The sequence below is a fragment of the Miniopterus schreibersii genome (genome assembly GCF_964146895.1).
Source record: "Miniopterus schreibersii genome assembly, chromosome: 3".
NCBI lineage: Eukaryota > Metazoa > Chordata > Mammalia > Chiroptera > Miniopteridae > Miniopterus > Miniopterus schreibersii.
The window spans coordinates 86,645,385-86,664,428 of record NC_138103.1 but is presented as its reverse complement, the minus strand read 5'-3'; the positions used below and the strand labels follow the sequence as shown (position 1 = coordinate 86,664,428).

At 42.9% G+C, this 19,044-nt stretch overlaps 1 protein-coding gene across 1 annotated transcript in view; it reads right to left on the bottom strand.

The window, feature by feature from the left end:
- Positions 1-1,750: 1,750 nt before the first annotated feature.
- The window catches only part of BASP1 (brain abundant membrane attached signal protein 1), a 45,316-nt gene continuing 28,022 nt past the window's right edge, over positions 1,751-19,044 (bottom strand). The window contains exon 2 of the mRNA XM_081131809.1: positions 1,751-3,337. Within this exon, the coding sequence (XP_080987935.1) occupies positions 2,639-3,328 (690 nt within the window). The 5' untranslated portion in view covers positions 3,329-3,337 and the 3' untranslated portion in view covers positions 1,751-2,638. The remainder of the gene's footprint in view (positions 3,338-19,044) is intronic.

The following is a 19,044-nucleotide window of genomic DNA, read 5'->3' as shown; positions in this document are numbered from 1 at the left end:
AGGGCCTGGAGAGGGGGTGGGAGTGAAGTGGAGGGAGTCAATGGGGGGGAAAATGGGACACCTGTAATACTTGCAACAATAAAGATAAATTTAAAAATAAATATAAATAAAAGAAGTGGATGAAGACATTGGATATATAACATATTTCTCCCACCAAGCACATTTACTTGCAAGAAGTACATGCTGTTTAATGTTAGTAACTGTATAAATGTCCTCCACGGCTCACTGAATCTGTCATCTCCCTCCCACCACCGCCAGCCCGCGCTTGAGCTATTTTATATACGCTGGGCCACATTGGTGATAACCTGGACAGTCCTCTGCTGTTTTGCATACCTAAAACAGTTGCATGGTGGTTTTGTGTTTACATATTTCTCATGTGCTGTGCTTTCAAGCATTAAGAGTTCAAATTTATTTCACTATAGAAACAAGAACCAGAAGTGCCAAAAAGTGATCATAGGCATGAACCAAACAGGTATATCTGCCTAGTATTGTTTCAGCACTTCTTCCTCCCCCCTACTACCCACCGGCACCGTCTTAGGTATGCTGCAGACCACAGGCCACTCAGAAAGTAATTGGAGAGAATTTTTGTTCCCCTTTATTTAACCATGCGCAGCGTAACGCATGAGGACACTTTCAGGGACAGCCTCGTCTACCGTATTGCTAAGGCCCCTTTGAGTATACTGGCCCTTCTCAAATTCTATAGAAAATTCCCTATGTTCGAGTATGAAAATTTCCTGTGTTGGAGTATAAATTGCTTGAATTTATCTCTCTGGGCGATTATTATCTAATCTTCCTCTCCCCAAAAACCTGACATTTAACTTATTCAAGCCTGAGTGATCTTTACAGCGGCTAGGGTTAAGTTCATTTTTAAGTGTTTATTATTTGAGATTTGGTTTCTAATATCCAATTGGATAAGACCAAAATGACTACCAAGATCCAAGTGACGATTACTTGTTTTATTTAAAGAATCCCTTCCCCATCTACAGAATATATGGAACCTGAGTAAACTGAGGGGTGTGGGGGAGAAGTCAGGTGCAGAGCTGACATCACATCTGTTGGTACATACACATCCATCATAATATAAAATTGCCACCAGATATACAAACAACTGAATGTTTCAGAAGTCGAAAGGGGTCTTTCCTGAGAGATCATAGAGCCTTTGCCCTCTTGTAGATAAAGCAGGGAAGCTGGGAGGTTAGAAGTGACTTAGAAGCCATGCAGGAGCAGCAAAACCTGGACAGGAACCTGGTCACCATGAAGGCCAGCTCTGCGCCTGCTTTCACACTGCTGCTCCTCACGGCCTGTTCACAACATGCGGTGCCCTTTGCCGGCTCTAGCACAAACAAGTAAGGGATGCGACAAAATGAGTGTCAGTGGTGTCACCACTTCCATACATACGTTTCTGTAAGGTCTTATCACTTTTCTTCCCAACCTTCATGATCAAATCTACTGTCCTTCAACTGTTTTATTCAAAATATTTCTTTTGAAGTAAATCAATCACACCCACATTTCTACTGGGTGCATATCCACAGGCACAGGAAGTTTTCAGCTTGGCCTCTTCCAAGATAACTCACTGGCACTGACCCAACTAGTGACTTAAACAGATAATGTTCATAAAAATTTGAGGATACCACCTCATGCTTCTATCCAAACATAGCCCAGGAAACGCCGGATGCACTGTTCTGTTCTCCACTGAGGGTAATCACCGAGGAGGAAATGGTGGCAAAAGAAAACCAATGGTCATCATTACTTCTTTTTAATTGTTTAACTTTATTACTGTTGCACCATTTATACAATTACATATAATTTCAATGCATCCATTGTACATTTTTTTGTAATTTTTTATTTTTATTTTTTTTCCATTTTCCAATGAGTGGCGTGTTGGTGTCTGGGACACAGAATGGAGGAGAGACTGGAACTGCAATGAACGCAGACATTTTTTTATTTTATTTTTTTTTTCATTTCCACTGACCAATAAACAGAACTACAGGTGCACCCAACCACGGACATGCATTAACTCGTCATGAGAAATCTAGGGAGGCTAAGTCGGATGAGAGAATGTCTGTTACTCCCAAAAATGCCTGGGGAGGAAGGGTGGGGTACTGGCATGGAGATACATGTGGACAGGCTAAGTGGGCTGTCTGAAAGTTGGCATTCATCCACAAACATTGAAAAAATATCAAAATAAGAAAGGCTGCAAATGAAAAAGGAAACACAGAAAATACTGCTTTCGTCAAGATCTGATTGCCTCGGGACCGCCCGCGCGCAGAGCCGCGCCGCGCTCCCAGCCCCCTCGCGGACGAGGCGCGGGGCTGAGCGGCGGGCGCGGCAGTGCGGGTGCGAGGGGGTCCTGCACTTTCAGACGCTGACCTCTAAAATCCAGGGCTGCTTGGTAAAGCTGGCTGACGGTATATTAGATATTTCCCCACAAAAATACTATTCGGATTCTCCCCGCCCCGCCCCCCCTCCCTCCCTCCCACGATGGGACGTGTTTTCTGTTTTCTTTTCTTTTTCTCTTGGGCAATACATACGGTTATTCCGATTGGAAACAAAGTTAGTGTAGGAGAGAGACAGAGAGACAGAGACAGAGAGAGAGACAGGCCGCGCTGGAGCCGCAATCTTCCCACGGCTGTCCCGGCTACTCCTTCGCGGCCAAGCTTTGCTCGGAACTGGCGGCCGGGGCCTCGGCGGGCTGCGCCTCGTCTGCGGGGGCTGCGGGGGCTGCGGGGGCTGCGGGGGCCTGCGCCTTGGGCGTGGAACTGGGCGCTTCCGTGGCCGCGGGGGTCTCCTTGGACGACGGGGCCGCCTCGGCGCTGCTGGGTTTTGAGTCTGAAGCTGGGGCCCCGTCACTTTTCGTCTCCTGCGCGGCAGGAGCTGCGGGAGCCTCAGTCTTTGCGGGGTCCCCTCCCTCCTTGCTCTTGTCATCCACCTTGGCGGCCGCGGGTTCCGCGGGGGCCTCGGCCTCAGCGGCCTTGGGGGCGTCGCCGGCAGCGGGGCCCGGGGCGGCCGCCGGCTCCGCATCCTTCGGGGGCTCGGGCTTCGCCTCGGCCGCGCCCTCCGTCTGCTCGGGCTCCGCCTTCGGGGCGTCGGCCGGGGCGCCCGCGTCCTTCTCGCCCTCGGGGTCGGCGGGCTTGCGGGCCGCGTCTTGCGCGTCCGGCCCCGGCTTCGCCCCCTGCGCGTCCTTCACCGCGGGGGCCGCCGGGGGCTCGGTCTCCTTGGGGGTTCCCTCCTCCTCTGTGCCCGCCCCTTCGGCCTTCTTGTCCTTGTCCTTGGCCTTCTCATCGTTCACGTTGTACCCCTTCTTCTTCTTGCTCAGCTTGCCGCCCATCTCGGAGCTCTGCAGCGCGGCACAAAAAGAACACAGAACCGGTTACTGCGCGCTCCGCTCCGGCTCCGCGCCCCCAGCGCCCGGCCCGACCCCCACCCGCCAGGGGGCGGCATTCGGAGGTGGGGCCTCCGGGAGCCACGAGGCCACCCAGAGGGGCCCTCCCCGCGTGCAGGGGATGAGTGCTCCCCTGGAAGGCACCCCAGGGCTCCACTGCCCCCTTGGGGGGCACGGCGAGAAGGGGAAGGGAGGGGAAGGGAAGGGAGGGGAGGGGAGGGGAGAAAGGGAGGGGAGGGGAGGGGAGAGGGGGAGGGGAGAGGGGAAGGGAGAGGGGGGAGGATGAGAGGAAGGGAGGGGAGAGGATAGGGGAGGGGGAGGGGAGAGAAGGGGAGGGGAGAGGAGCAGGTGGGGGAGTGGAGGGGAGAGGGCGAGGAAGGGAGGGGAGGGTGAGAGGAGGGGAGGGGAGAAGAGAAGCCAGCCATCCAGCATCAGGAGGCAGGTCCTCTCCGCCGGGGTCTGCCCACCTTGCTCTGGCCCCCCCAGCCTCCAGCACTGTGGGAAATAAGTCTCTACTGCCTAAAAGCCACTTCGTGCATGGGACTTGGTTACAGCAGCTGGAGTGGGTGGGGAAGCTGGTGAAGTCTGAAAACTAAAAAAGGCTTCACTTGACCAAGAGGTCGGAACCCTGCTGAACCGTATACACTTTCACATGACCAGCACGGTGAATTTTTGACATGTATTTTGCCACAGTTATAAATAAAACGGTGAATCACTTAAGAAAAGGGCGAAGTTATAGTGTCCAACCAGGCAAGCTGAGGACATAAGCTGCGATCAGAGACTCAGCAATTGAAGACGAAGCTTGTCAATAGTAAAGAGACAGGGAGCGTCTTTGTTTCTCATCTGCCCTCCAATGCCCAGGATGGAAGGCGTGTACTGAATGGCATGAGCAGCCACTTCAGATCATAGCATAGCTAGCAAAAGATTTCATAGGTGTTTTTGTTTTTATTTTTTGTTATTTTTTTAATCCGCACCAGAGGATATTTTTTCCATTGCTTTTCAGAGTGTGGGAGAGAGGAAGGGAGAGAGAAACACTGATGTGAGATTGGTTGCCTCCTGCACGAACCCCACCAGGGCGGGGACAAGCCAGCAACTGAGGTACGTGCCCTTGGCTGAAATCGAACCTGGGGACCTTCAGTCCACCAGTGGACACTTTAACCACTGAGCCAAACCGGCTAAGGCAAGACTTCCTTGTGTTAAATGGCACAGCTCTAATAAGCACAGATCACAAAGTTCAAGAAAATAATCCCAAACCACAAACTTCTTTCAAACTCCACTGTTCATATACATGTTCATGTAAGCACATACATCTTCAAAGACCAAAGCCAAGCAGGACTTGGTCTTGCTCATTAAGTAGGACCAGCAAAAGGAAGACTGTCCCCCAAGAAATGAAAAGCACAGTGTGCCCAGTTACCTTTAGGTTGTTAGTTGTATCAGATTTGTATTCATTGCTTTTGAAAGTGTTTTTGGCTTAAAAGAAATAGTTCTATAGCAACATACAAGTGTCCTTCACTATCAATTTTCTGGTTAGGATTCAAACTAGATATACAAGATCAATGGTCATTATGAGCCTTGTTAACTCAAAGTTAAGTCTCCAGCTTCTTAGATGACATCTTGATTGGGCATAATAACATGGTTTTGTATTTGAATCCTGAATTTTTCTTCTCTGGTACCACAACATTAATCCAGATAAATAATTTAAATTTATAAATAATAAATTCAGTCCAAAACCACTTCCAGGGCTAGACAGACACTGCATTTTCTTCTTCGAATACATTTTTATGGCATCATGTATCAGTGGGAACCCACTGAAATGTTGCTCTTTAGAGGAAAATTGGTTGCTTTTTCTTGATGAAGCTTGGCAGAAATAATAGTCCAATATCTTCTCTCATCTGCACAAATAAGTCGAGAGAGAGAGAGAGAGAGAGAGCCACAACCTGGGCCCCAGTGAAGGTTACAAAGTACAGGTGGGACCATCTGATTTGGTTCCAGGTCAGGGTCTACTCCTGAAAGAACGTTACAGTACTCTTTGACCAGTCATTTTTTAAAAATATCACCAATTTAAAAGAGAAAATTTGCTATTTATTCATTATACTCCTTGAAATTATAACTCATGACAGTGAAATAACCTGCATTTATTCTAAAAGCTGGGTGTTGGGTAGGAGAATGCTAATCTGAAGAATTTTGACTGAAGTCAAAACTTGTCTCCCCACTCTGTATGCTAATTTCCTGCCTGGAGTGACTTTAATAGTTGGGGGAGGGAAATAAAGCAACAAGCTGAAAGATGACTAAAATACTAGTTTCTATTCTCAAGAAAGGCCTTTATTATGTATCAAAGAAAGAGTTTCTTTTACATATCTTTTTTTTAAAAGGAGTGATTTTTTTGGTCATAATCCACTTCAGGTATCCAGCAGTCTCTATCTGACTTAATTTTTGGTTATTTCTCCCTTAGAAGGGGGAGCAATCAGATGTGCTAAAAATACAATTCCATATACCTTGATCCTATAAGTAATCACAAAGGCAATAAGTCAAAATATAAAGATAAAATAAACTAGATCGGTATTTTAAATGATAGTTAGAAATCTTTAATTGAGTTCTTAATTAGCCAGTACCCATAAATGGCGTTATGTCAAAATAATTTCAGCTCTTTTATGTCAAGATACCTAAGAAACAGAAAACGCGAAAGGCCTGCCTTTAGGATCGCCTCCCAGTTCCATAAAGGAAACCCGTACACCAACGCAGAGATCACAGAATAGAAGACAAAGTGTATGTTGTGAATGTAACGCAGGAGTGCTGAGTTCTGACATGCCCAGCATGAAATTCTATATAGCTATCCCCAGAGGCCGAAAGTCATGCTGGCTCACAAACCCAAAATCTGAGTTACTAAAGTTGGTTTTCTGAAATGCAGTTAGGGCCACTTTCTATTCTTTGTTTTAAACCCAGCTATGATTCCTTTCTGGGTGGGAAATGATGTACATAATCCAGTTGTAAGTGAGAAAGTGCGTTTCCATTCCTGTTTGTTTTTCAAACACAAAGTTAACCAATGCTCCTGCCTTTTGCTAGTTTTCTTGTGATAGTTATGGTGAGGTATCAAAGGGGGGCTTATAGAACCCACTAGAACCCTGGAAAGGCAAGGTAGCTGGTTCTTTCCCAAGACAATATGGGTGAAAACCTTGCCTACTCCTGTGAGTAAATTAAAATTACATTTTAAAACCTATTAACCATTTCCTGCATATCACAATCCTAACCCTAAACACATTACAGTACCATAGGTAGTAAGTATACCCTTAGCATCCGTCTATTACCCATATGGAAATTCTAGCTGACTTCATGGAGCAGTAAAAGCAAAAGGCAGAGCCCAACAAAATTAGGTGAGACAGGGAGGCACCATCTCGGGGGTCAAAGGGAACTCCACTAAGAAGCTGGCAAGTGGGCTGAGCTCTCATCTCAGGGCTGTTACCCACCCTGGGTGACAGGGTCGGTATAGATCTAGGGTGAGTCAGAACTCAAGATAGTGACGAGATAATGATGAAATTCAGAGCTTCAGGGACTCTCTGTCCCTAAACATTTCATCACCCCATTTGCCGGTACAGCTTTGTGTCATAATCCTTAAGCAATTAGAGAAAGCGACAGGCACATTTTAATTATTTTTCTCATTTCTAGTACTTCTAATTTTGAAAGAAATCAGTTGGTGTAGAAAGTTAGAAGTTGAAACTTCTAAGTTAAAAAAAAAAACACGTAGTTAAAAAGACACAGCAACTAGTAACACACCCTGGATATCATTTAAACCTAAATCTAAGCTACAGGGAAATAACTACCTTTGCATTTCTCCACATTTTGGTCATTCACTAACCACTGAGTACCCCAGCAAGAAAACCCAGACCGATGCTGATGTGCTGAGCAATGTGCTGATACAATAACCAAACTAGGACATATCACCATTTTTACCCAGCTATTGGAATGTAGCATTTTAAAAGATTTTTCCAGGAGTTTATAAGTTGGAAAAGAGCCCCAGGCCAGTTACAGGTTTTAAATGACAACAGATTTGCTTTGGGAATATCAGCACAGGTCATGGTGACTTTTAAACACAGTAAGAACAAAGAGTCATTACCCTCACATGAAGGAGTGAGAGCAAAAGAGAAAGAGAAAGCTTCTCATGCTGAGTCAAGTCTCCCCACCCTCCTTCTACTGCATCTTCAGAAAATCTACTTCTCCACTGGATACCACCTTTTTGTTTTGGGGTGTGGTTTTTTTTGCATTTTTAACTTATAGGAACTGAAGCCAAATATTCTATCCCATAAGCATGTTCTGCATCTGCAGAGGCACACAAGAATGAGAGTATCCAGCAGTACAGGGTGGACATTTCAAGCCCATTCTGCACCAAAACTAAAGCAACTGTCTTATGAATCAGGAAGCCCATCAGAATAGTTTCCCTTTCCCCAAGGCTGAGAGGGGAACCCAATTTGGCAGATACCAGTTGCTATGGTAAGTGGAGCCATTGAGCTGAATTGGTCTTAAGTAGTCTCTTTAGAGGACAGAGAGTTCTGGCCATTCCAGGGACAGGGGTTCTCAAATCCTCTGACTGCTGCCAAGTGAAAACACATGGCTCAGCCCCACTGTCTTTGGTTTCCGTCATGAAAACTGCCAGTATTTTAAGACATAGGAAGGCACAGCCCTACAAACCCAGAGAGTCTAATCAATATCTTAGCCATTATGGAAGCTATTTTTATGGCTTTCCAATGAAATGTAAGGTTCCTGGGAGCTATCATTTACTGTTTCCTTTCTTTAGTCCCTGAAATATAACACTTACTAGATAGTCTAGCTGGGTGTAGGTGAGGAATAAGAGGGGAAATGTTGGATCACAGGGAGTTTGAGTAGGAGAAACAACACTAGCATTGTCATCACCAACTTTAAGGTTTCAGTCCTTTGAGGCAGGGCTCAGTAATAGCATGCCATCAGGCATCCCAGAGACCTCAGTCATCCAAATAGCTTTAAAGAAGCCTTCTGCATCTTGGTAGCAAGCAAAATTATTGGTAATTAACAGCCCACATATTGACTTTTATATGTTTTGATATGTAGGTGATCGCCACCTATAATTTTTGAATCTGTGCGTTGACAGCACTTTGTTGGTTATGTCCATTAGTTAGTGTTACCCAGGTGTTTGAATGAAAAACACAACCTCCGTTATAGCATTGTCCCTCTTCAGAAAAATGCAACCTTGCATAATGACAGTTTCCAGGTATTGATGATCCCAAGACCATGGGGGCTTATATGCGCTGTGTTCTGCCTACAATTACTACATACTCCATAACACATTCTATTTCTCACTAGTGTATTTTTACATTTCTGTTACTGTCAATGAGCAACAATAAGATTCTGTGACAACAAAAATTATTGGTGTGCATTAACTGGTGTATAAAACAAAACAAAATGATTGATACAGAATTTCTCCATATGATCCCAAAGTTACGATGTTTATGGCTTCACGTGCTATTTCTATGTCTTCTGTCTCTCACTAATAATACCTAGGTACTTCTAAGCAGGACAGTTTGAATTACACCAAGGTCCCATTCAGCGCCAAATTTCCTCTCTGAAAATACAAACCTGGATTAATTAACCATTTCATCTAGAACTAAGAGAACATAGTTCTTAAGGATATCAGACAGATGATCATAAAGAAGATGACTGCAAGCTTATAGCAAAACCCAACATGAATATCCAACGGTGTGTGTCAGAGACTGGAATGTTATTTCTGGTTTGATTGTTGCTTCATGATGTGATCAAGACAAGAAGTCATCTCCTTTTGATTCTGTTTCCATCTTACAATCCGAAGAAAATGTATCTGCCTCACAAGGATGCTGAGAACCAATCAGTGTTTCTTGACACTTACATATGTGGCTGCAGCAACTGCAAATTCATCGCTGCAAAGGGTCAATGGGTTTATAGACAAGGCAATCTATACTGACCATTTAAGATAACATATAAAGTTAGAACTGACTTATGAGTTGCATCTGCAGATAAACTCATCACCAGACAAGCTGGATTTACAATTTTCAGGCCAAAAGAATCCATGTTATTGATCAAACCTAGCTGAAGCACATGTTGAGGTAAGAAAAAGGAAAAGAACCTTTTTTTACCTTAAGAAAAGAATTTACACAGATTATTTTCACGAGGAAAATCAACAAATTTAAAAATATTTTCAATAAAACAGAGGAAAAATTAAAACATTTGGTTATGTTCAACAATTTCTATTTTCAACAAATGTCTGGCTTTTTCTTTTAAATGGCCGAGATGTTTATTCTGAAGGAGGAAAGCAAAATAAAGATAATGTAGCCCATGTGTATTTCTGGTGTTCTGACCAGGATGTGCTCAGTCACAATGATTGGCTGTCAGGTTTTATCAATGCCTGGCGATAATTCCCATTGTTAGGCTTATTGTTCTCAGCGTCTGATTCAGTTGGAGCTTCTACTCAGCAACTGTAACATCACCAACATTAGGAGGTGAGACTGTCCTTGGGGGAGAGAATTGTCAATCCATGTCTAAGATTTTGAAGCACACCTATTAAATACCATGAGTAAAATGGTAGAGGAAACATTTTCAAGACAATGTATTCCCTTGTCACAATAAGAATGTTCACTCAGCATTGTAAAAAATGTACTGTAGAAATGTGTTAAGAAATATTTGGAAAAGAGGGCACGCACACTCACACTTCTAAAACCCAATTTTTCCAAAAAAGTTCCATTAAGATGACTTGGATCTCCAAGGCCAGAAAGCCCTCCAATACAGTAAAAGATTAATCAGAAGTGACTCCTTCTTCTTTCTCCCTCATGGAAGTCCAGGTTAGGCCTCCAGAAGCACTGTCAAAGTGTCTTTGGGGATCTCTCATCAAAATTCAACATGCAGAGTGGCCTCAAGAACTTAGATGCTCACAAATTATTCTAGAAAAATAGACTTGATCTTAGTGGAAAAAGAACTTTTTTGAACTGGGTACTAAATATAGGCAATGACAGGGGATGTAACTGAGCAAAAAAAACCCTGCTCCAGTCTGGCAGGAGGAATAAGACATACAGATACAATTAAAATGAGAGTCAGTTAAGTGTCATAATCGAGTGAAAAACAATAGAGTTTTCCCAGAAGAGATGGCCTTTAGTTGGATTCAGGGGATCTGGAAAAAGTTTTCTAGAGAAGGTGGAGTTTTGAGATGGTAGCAATAGTGCTAATACGCACAGTACTCACTCTGCCTAGGACTGTCTTACTATTTAGTCTTCACATGTTTAGCTCACTGTCTCATCAGTCCTATGAGGAAGGAATTGTCACTATCTCCACTTCACTGTGAGGGAACTAAAGAATGTTGGAGGTAAATAACTCACCCAAGATCATTCAACTAGTAGCCTGGAGATGTGGGGTGAACCAAGGCACTCTGGCTCTTGAGTGAGGTCTGTTAACCATCAAGGTAAAGTGCCTGAAAAGATCACTAAGCTGTCTACAGATGAAGATGGGGAAGTGGGAAGTGTTTATGTCAGAGTGAACCAACGGGAAGGGTCTAGTCAAGATTATAAGAAAATCCTGTTTATATTTAGGAGATAGGCAAGGACACATTAACCTGGAGGAAGAGATGATGCAAGGTCCATCTATAAAGTTTACCTAATGGAATGTATTCAGGTGGCAGAAAGCAGAAAAACAGGTCTTAAAGGAGTTAAAAGGGAAAAAATGTGTCTCAGAAATCAAAAGAGAGAACTTTAGAAAGCTCGAAGAAGTTATATGCTGCTGCAAAAGGCTAAGACAGATAAGAACAGGAATTGTGCAATCTGATCTGGTGATGAGTTGTCAACTACTGGCCCTACGGGGACTCAGATGGAGGAGCGAGGACATGCCTGTCCTTGGAAAGGCTCAACGAGCATATGAAGAGCCAGAAAGGACATTCACAATGGTTGACATAAAAGAAGAGTGCAGGCAAACTGAAGGCAAAAGTCAGGGTTCCGGAAGACTCGGAAAGTACATCAAAATTAAGATGGGGGAGCGAGAGAAAGAGCGGGGTAAATTCCAAATCCACGGGTTGTTCCCAGACTCCACACCGGCATCACTCTTCCAGGTGGATATGGTCACACCTGAATTATCCCAGACCAAAGGCTCAACAAGACCTCACTAGAGTAAATGTGAGATCCTGTGTCTTTGTACTAGTTCATCTTTCAGTATTTTAGGTCTTTATTTGTCCAGTCATTTATCTTCTCAGTTTCTTTCATATTACAACACAAGATTTCTCAAGTACTGAGAGGAAAAGAACACATTTCATAAACTAAAATGTTAAAGCATTAATATAGTGACCACTAAACGTGGAGAGGTCTTACTGTGAAACAGTTGGATGTGCGAAATTAAAGCAAACAGGCTCACTGCGTTACGAAAGGGTTTAAGAGACAAGGGAAAGCACAGGTATCTAGCCATGGGTTCTCCTTGTAAATAGAAAGAGACCCTTACTTTTTAAAAACTCCTCTATTTTCCTTGTTACTTTCCTTATTATGCAATCTGGTCTTGTCCTAGATAAGCCATCCATCTCGGGTTGTTTATCTGTTATCTTTATTGCTTAACCCTCTTATATTCTGTTGTACTCTATTGGGAATTATAGCAGTAAAATAAATCTAGCCTCGCCTGAACGCTGACCAAAAGCCTTTCTTCAGATTTATTCAACGTATATCTGATGACCTCAGAACAAAGATTTCGTTTCATGGTTATTAGTACACGATGAGTTCTTGATAAACACTGAAGACTCTGAAACATGCAATTTCCAAATTATAAACTTGGAAGAGTCAATACAACCAGGACTATAAACTGAGTTATGTAAACTCAGCTTTCACTTAGCAGGAGAAATATGCATGCTAAATTATAGCTGAAATTTCCATTCCATTGAATGATACATGGCCAAGTTCCAGGGATCATGCAGATGGCAAATTCCACGGCAGAGGACCCATCACATAAAGATGAGAAGGTAGACATCGCTACAATCAAATTAACAAGATATTTTTCTTTAAAGTTACTATGTGCAAATTATTGAAACCAATTTTTCAAAATATATCTCCTGATTGATTCTGCAAGTTTTAACCATAAAACTCTGAATTGATGCTGCTGCTCTAAATATGGCAGTTAAGTTTGTCTTTGACTATAAAGGTAGACTGAATGCAGGCAGACCTATGCAGAGGGGTCCCCCCCCCATTTAAAATATCCTGTCACATGAAGCCAGTGCTATCAGAAAACATGTATTATTCATTCTCATCAATAGTCTAATATGCTTTTAGAGTCTTCTGTGCATTCACATCATTATTTATTTGTACTTAACAGGGAGTCCTTTCAAAAGCCATGGCTGCAGCAGTCTAACATATGACTTTATATGAATCATCTGGTCTTTTAGTCAATAAAGCTAGTAAGTGAACCACAACCAGCTCAGGAAATGCAAGCTGCTGAGATCACCTCTGAACCTTTCTCTCTTCCACAGACCCAGGAAACTAATGTGTCTTATCACCGCAATTTAGAAGTCTCAAGACAGAATTAAAATAAAGCACAGAGAAAAACTTCTAGCAGTTGAGATATTTTCTCTGCTCATTAATGGACTAGACAGACCATCATGGCCTTGGAGCCATAACAGACTTGCACAGTGTAGCCCACCCGACAAAAGACAAATTGGCCAAGGAGAAGGGAGGGGGCCCACCTATACGGGAAATAACTGCAATTTTATTTCAAGCAATTTCTATCTCCAGTCCTAAAGGGCTAATTCACACTTTATATGACCACCTAAAATGGTCACATATTGACATTTTAATGTATCTTTTTGGGGCACCAATAACAAGTATAGTATTTCCAGTCCTAAAGCTATTTCATATTTTAATAATTTTCAAGGAAAACCATTCTAAAAGTCTTGATACATGTCCTTGATTTTTTTTTTTAAATTGCATTTTTCTTGGTGTTATGCTTAACACAAATAGGGGTTCAGTAAACATTTGCTGAATTAAGAAAGAATGTATTAAATACACAGGTGAGTAGTATGTGCTGTGTCTGTCTTCAGGGGATTACTTAACTGCAATGCTGAGTTTCAGCAACACAGTGTAACATTCAATGTCCTTTGAAAGTCAGCCCCTCCTTACAAATCCAAATATATCTCTCAAAATTTCTTAACCAAACACTTCACTCCCAGCTGTCCATGTTCATACTCCTCTCCAGATTTTTGGTTTCTTAAAATTTAAGCATCTGGCTTATTAATGAGGCATTTAGCAACGATGAAGCATTGAATGCTTGAATCCTAGAGCTCTATGAGATTTTAAAACACAACTGAGAGGTATTCCTTCCTAACCTTGGACTCCCTAGAGAAAAAAGACTATGTCTTTTATCTCCAGACCCCGTATGGTAAAAACTCAATACATATCTTTACTATTTTTATTTTTTAATTCTCACCCAAGGATGTTTCTATTGATTTATAGAGGGAGAGGGGGAGAGAGAGAGAAACATGGATGTAAGAGAAACATCGATTGGTTGCTCTCGTAAGTGCCCTAACCAGGGACCGAACCTGCAACCTACGTATGTGCCCTGTCTGGGAATTGAACCCAAAACCTTTCTGTGTAGAGGACAATGCTCCAACCAACTGAGCCACACCGGCCGGGGCTCTTCTAACAGAAGCAACTGGAATGTAATACCAATCTGCCCCTTATTCATGATACGACCTAGAGTAAAGTCAGTCATACTTTCTTATTTGTCAATATTTTGATATAATGTGTGAAAAAGTAGCAGTGAAATTCATGTATACAGGAATCACCTGAAAAGCTTGTTAATATTGCAGATCAGGGGTTTCCTTTCAGAGATTAATTATTGAGTCTAGAGCAGGTCCTAAGAATCTATTTTTTAATAAGTTCACCAGGTAAAGGTGAGGCCATTGGCTCAGGAACCACTCTGAGAAATACAAACACATGGAGTTTGCAGGGACATTGAGTCAGTTAATGTTTTCGCATTATCTGTAACAGCATAAAAAAAACAAAACACCTAAAAACCCATGTGGTTACTGGTGGTGACAAAGCTGAAAACAAGCATGGAAGAAACCCTTCTGTGTGGGACCTGGAGGTAAAGGTGGGCAGAAGCCCAGTGAAATCTTATCAACTACTGAGCCATTTGGTCTTTGAGTTCTTTGCTACCAGAATCACAAACATGTTAGAACTATCAGGGCTTATTCTTCCTCCCAGACAGTCTCCAGCAGCCAACTGCCCCCACTGCCTCTCTCCCACCCTCCCCCCTACTTCCCCACCCAGCCCTCTCACTAGTGCCATTATTTAGCCAAGGAAGGGGCACCACACCAGCAGGCTGAACAGGGGAGCAAGTCTCCTGACCAAAGAGCAGTTACATCAGCTACAGAGAAGCCCCCGTGCCTACACCAGGCCTTAGGTAACCTTGTTGCTCTGGCAACTTGGGCTGCTGGTGGGGGAAACACAGTACAGTGGCTATTTGCCTCTGTAAACCCCCTTTTTGTATAATGTGAGGCTTCAATTGTTATTCAAGGTTTACAGCCCGCCCTGCGAGATAATACTGTTTTCAGGAGCATCCATTTTATGTAATTAGAGTTCACATTTCAGAAAACAGGTTTTTCTCTTTTAGTTCAAATGGAACTTTGATGGCTTGCCAATGAATCTTGAGCCCTGATCCAATATACTCTGTGGGAGAAAGCATATGGGCAATGGGGCCAGTAGGCCAAGTTCAGCTATGTGAACTTGGGCAGGGAGGTTAGCCCAGCAAACTCAATTTCACCTATAAAAGAAAAAAGAAGCATTAAATGGAGCATTAAATGAAGCTTTAAATGGAGTATTTGCAGGAAAGGCTATACCAGCTCATGACACAGTCTTCGGTAAATTTTCATTGACCTTTCTTTACCTAAAACCATTTCTCAGTCCTATTAATATGTAATAGAGAATAAATCTGAATTTCAAGACTAAATAAACACATAGGTGGAACAAATTACTATATTCAAAACAGGCAAACAAATGGAAACTGATTCAATTATAATCAAAACACTTTCCCTAAGTATCCAAATCCTAGATTAGATTAAAGATTGTAATATCCACTATACAATCTGTAGGTTTTAAAGGGAAGTAAATGTTACTAAATGGGCAAGTTCTTACAATGGTGTGAACAAAGAGCTCATTTAGGGAAACGATGAATGATAACAGAAACGCCAAATGCTAAGTGAGCCCAGCATATATGAAAAAACATTACACCAAAAATCAAAAGGGAGAACACACGTTGAAAGCAACCTTTTGGGAAAAAGAGAGTATTTTCCAAACTCTATTTCCATCTTTTTTTTTTTTAAAATATATGTTTATTGATCTCAGAGAGAGGAAAGGAGAGGGAGAGAGAGAGACAGAAACATCAATGATGAGAGAGTCATTGATCGAGCCCACAACCCGGGCATGTGCCCTGACCGGGAATCGAACCCTGATCGCCTGGATCCTAGGTCGACGCTCAACCGCTGAGCCACGCCCGGCCGGGCTCTATTTCCATCTTGTTTGCTTTAGGAAAATTTAGAGGTTGCGGCGAGGGACCAGGCACAATGCTGTTTTGCCCGTTCATTCCACCTGTTTGGAGTTCAACAGTTTGAAAATGGAAATATCAATAGACCTTTCCCCTGAGGATATTTTATTTTTCCCCTACAGCTATTAAGTAGTATGTTCAAACACAAAGTAGAGAATTACCAGATATCCTTCCTCAACTTTAGCATAAAATTCTAGAGAGAAGTCAGCCACTTCCCTGTTTTTTCCTATAGGCTTCAAAAAAGCAAGTAAAGAAATCCCAAGTGCCCAGATCCATGAGCTCTTTTCTTGGAATCAGGGAACCAGGACTGGGGAGTGTGGCACTGCATTTTAAACCACACCAATATCACCTTGGAACACAGCCTGGTGACCAAGTGCTAAATACTATCCCAACATGCGGAACTTAAAACAGGGTACCTATTTAATGCCCCAACGGCATCCCTCTATCGGGGTGCTCAAGCCGTGCAATCACTGAATCGCTCTCCTTGGAGAAGGAACTACCACCATCTGCTGTCCCTGCTTTTGTGAACTGAAATCTTAAACAATATCTGTTAAACTTGGGCTTGAGTCTCACCATAGCCACTGTTAGCTGCTTAGGTTAAACAAGCCAGGCTTCACTCCCCGAGGCTTGGTTATTTCACTTGTTATATAAGTGTTTAGACTTGTACTTCTTTGGTCTATAGTTTTTAGTCTTCATACAAATGTGCAGTAATAATGTATATATTCAGGTAGATTGAATTGGGCACTCAAATTCACTTATGCATCTATTTCAGAAGGGCCACAAATGTCCAGGCACTGTTAGACCCAGGGTACCCAATGTAAAACAAGGCCGGCTCTGAGTGCAGGAATACCTCTTAAACATGTCAAAAGTAACAGCACCAGGCAGCGAAAGACAAATATCACATGATCTCGCTTACACGTGGAATCTAAAGAACTTAATAAACCGATGAACAGAACAGATTCAGTGACATGGAAGCATAGATGAGACTGACGAATGTCAGAGGGATGGAGGAGGGCAGGTGGTGGAGGGGGAGAGAGTAACCAAAGAATTTATATGCACATATGCACAACCCAAGGACAGGACAATGGTGGGGAGAGGGACTGGGGAGGGGGATGGGATGGGGTGGAATGGGTCATTGGGGAGAAAGAGGGACATCTGTAATATTTTAAACAAAAATAAAATTAAAATAAAAAAAAGTAACAGCAAATGCTAGCCTGTGGGTTGGATCCTGAGTGTGGCTTAAACAATTTTAACAAGTCCTCTACAGCAGAAAGTTCCTTTATTTTGCAAAAGACATAGGCAGGGGCCCAAATGTTTCCTAATGAGGCTTTTGGGGCTCTCCTTGGATGTCCCGCAAATGTTTTGTGCACTTTCTAAGATGAAGACCAAAGGTGGGGCTGCTAAAAATGGGGTGCTGAATGGCAAGGGTGGAAAGTCATGCTGATGCCAGATAAATAAGGAACAAGTGGAACCTCAGATGTCAATAACAGACACCAAGATTCGCTTGATCAGGTGCAAATTCCCTCTGCTTAGTAGAGCAAGGGTCCTACCCTGTGCTCTCAACCACGCGGGTGCCTGCAGTTTACCGTCAGTAAATGTCCTCTGATCTCTAGGACATTGCCAAATGGAATACAGCAGTGACAGCGTGAGTCTGAAGTAATCCCAGAGTGGTGACAGCTGCCTCTGAGGAGAGGTGCACTGTCTCAACGAGAAAGGCGAAGGCAAACGCATTGCCCATGTAAACAGAAGGTGGACGTGAAAGGTGTGTTTAATGTGATCAAGTTTATCTGACTCACCTAAGCTGGCAAAATTCAACTTCAGTAGAGATTCTGAGGGCTCCGTTCCCCGTTCCCGCCAGCCACCTTGCACTCCCACCACTTCCTACTCTGTTACAAATTACAACATTTCCTGGCTGACACTAGGCATCAGTGTGGGGCAAGAGATTTCAAAACACACAGCAGCCTCAGACTGGCAAAGGGACCACAGATTCCATATGACGCTGAGATGCAAGGAAAGAACAGAATAAAAGCGTGGAGGGCAATACTAAGCTATGACTCATGAGTCTCTTTTAACGGGGAAAATCCTAGTGAACTTATTGTAGTATCAAGTGGGTAAATTGTTTTACTGTGTCACTGCCATGAGTCCTAATACAGATTAAGCTGAACAAAAGGGCAGAAGCACCTTTGTTAGAAGAGCATCCCCTAGCTCTTAGGACCGTACACCTGTCCCTAACATCTCTGGACCTACAAGGGTTTTCTATAAAACAAAGGAACTGAGCTATTTCATCTCGAAAATTCCATGTGTCTAAAATACTAATGCAATAAATACCAATACAAAAAATTTGCATGTCCCAAACTATTTACATGTTTGCAACAGTGGGTTCAAATAAATAGATACGTTGCTGGTGAGAACAAATCCTAAACATGAAAAATTAAAGTTATACCTTTGATCAGCTGAGAGGTAGGGAGCACTACCAAACACAGTATTTAGTAAACATTCTTTATTCTAAATCACATGATTCAGTTTGTGATAACTTGAACATGGGATCTGCAATTCATATTGAATTAAAATCCGAGAAATAAATATAGTTACTCAAAGCTCTCACTGAGCTCTTCATTACATCCTGAAGATCGGTGGCAAATTAAACATTTTATCAACTGACCTCGCCTTCCTTATACACATAGTTTTATTCCGTTTATACCGTAGCTTTGAAAGTAGACCATCCTAAAATCTGAACCGTCCTCTCAGTCAGGCAAAACAGTCTCCTGAAATTTGACTTTTGTAGGTGATGACGACATAGGATTCACAGGATTCCCCAAACCCAGTCAGGTCTTCTCAGTTCCCCCAGTCACTCTAACTTCAAAGGACCTTTTGCGAGAGCAGAAGTATTTAATTTCCTGTAAGTCATGAGGCGAGCAAAAGGTCAAACAGATAAATACCACTCGACAGCAGTGAGACGTCCACTGGCTAAAGGTGCATCATGCGTTACAGCAACACCTGCGGCGCCCCGGGGACCCAAAGGCCGCTTCTACACGAACACAAAGGAGGAATTACAATTATTTTGGCAAAAATTTGCCTTTTCAATACAAATGAGAAAAAACTGC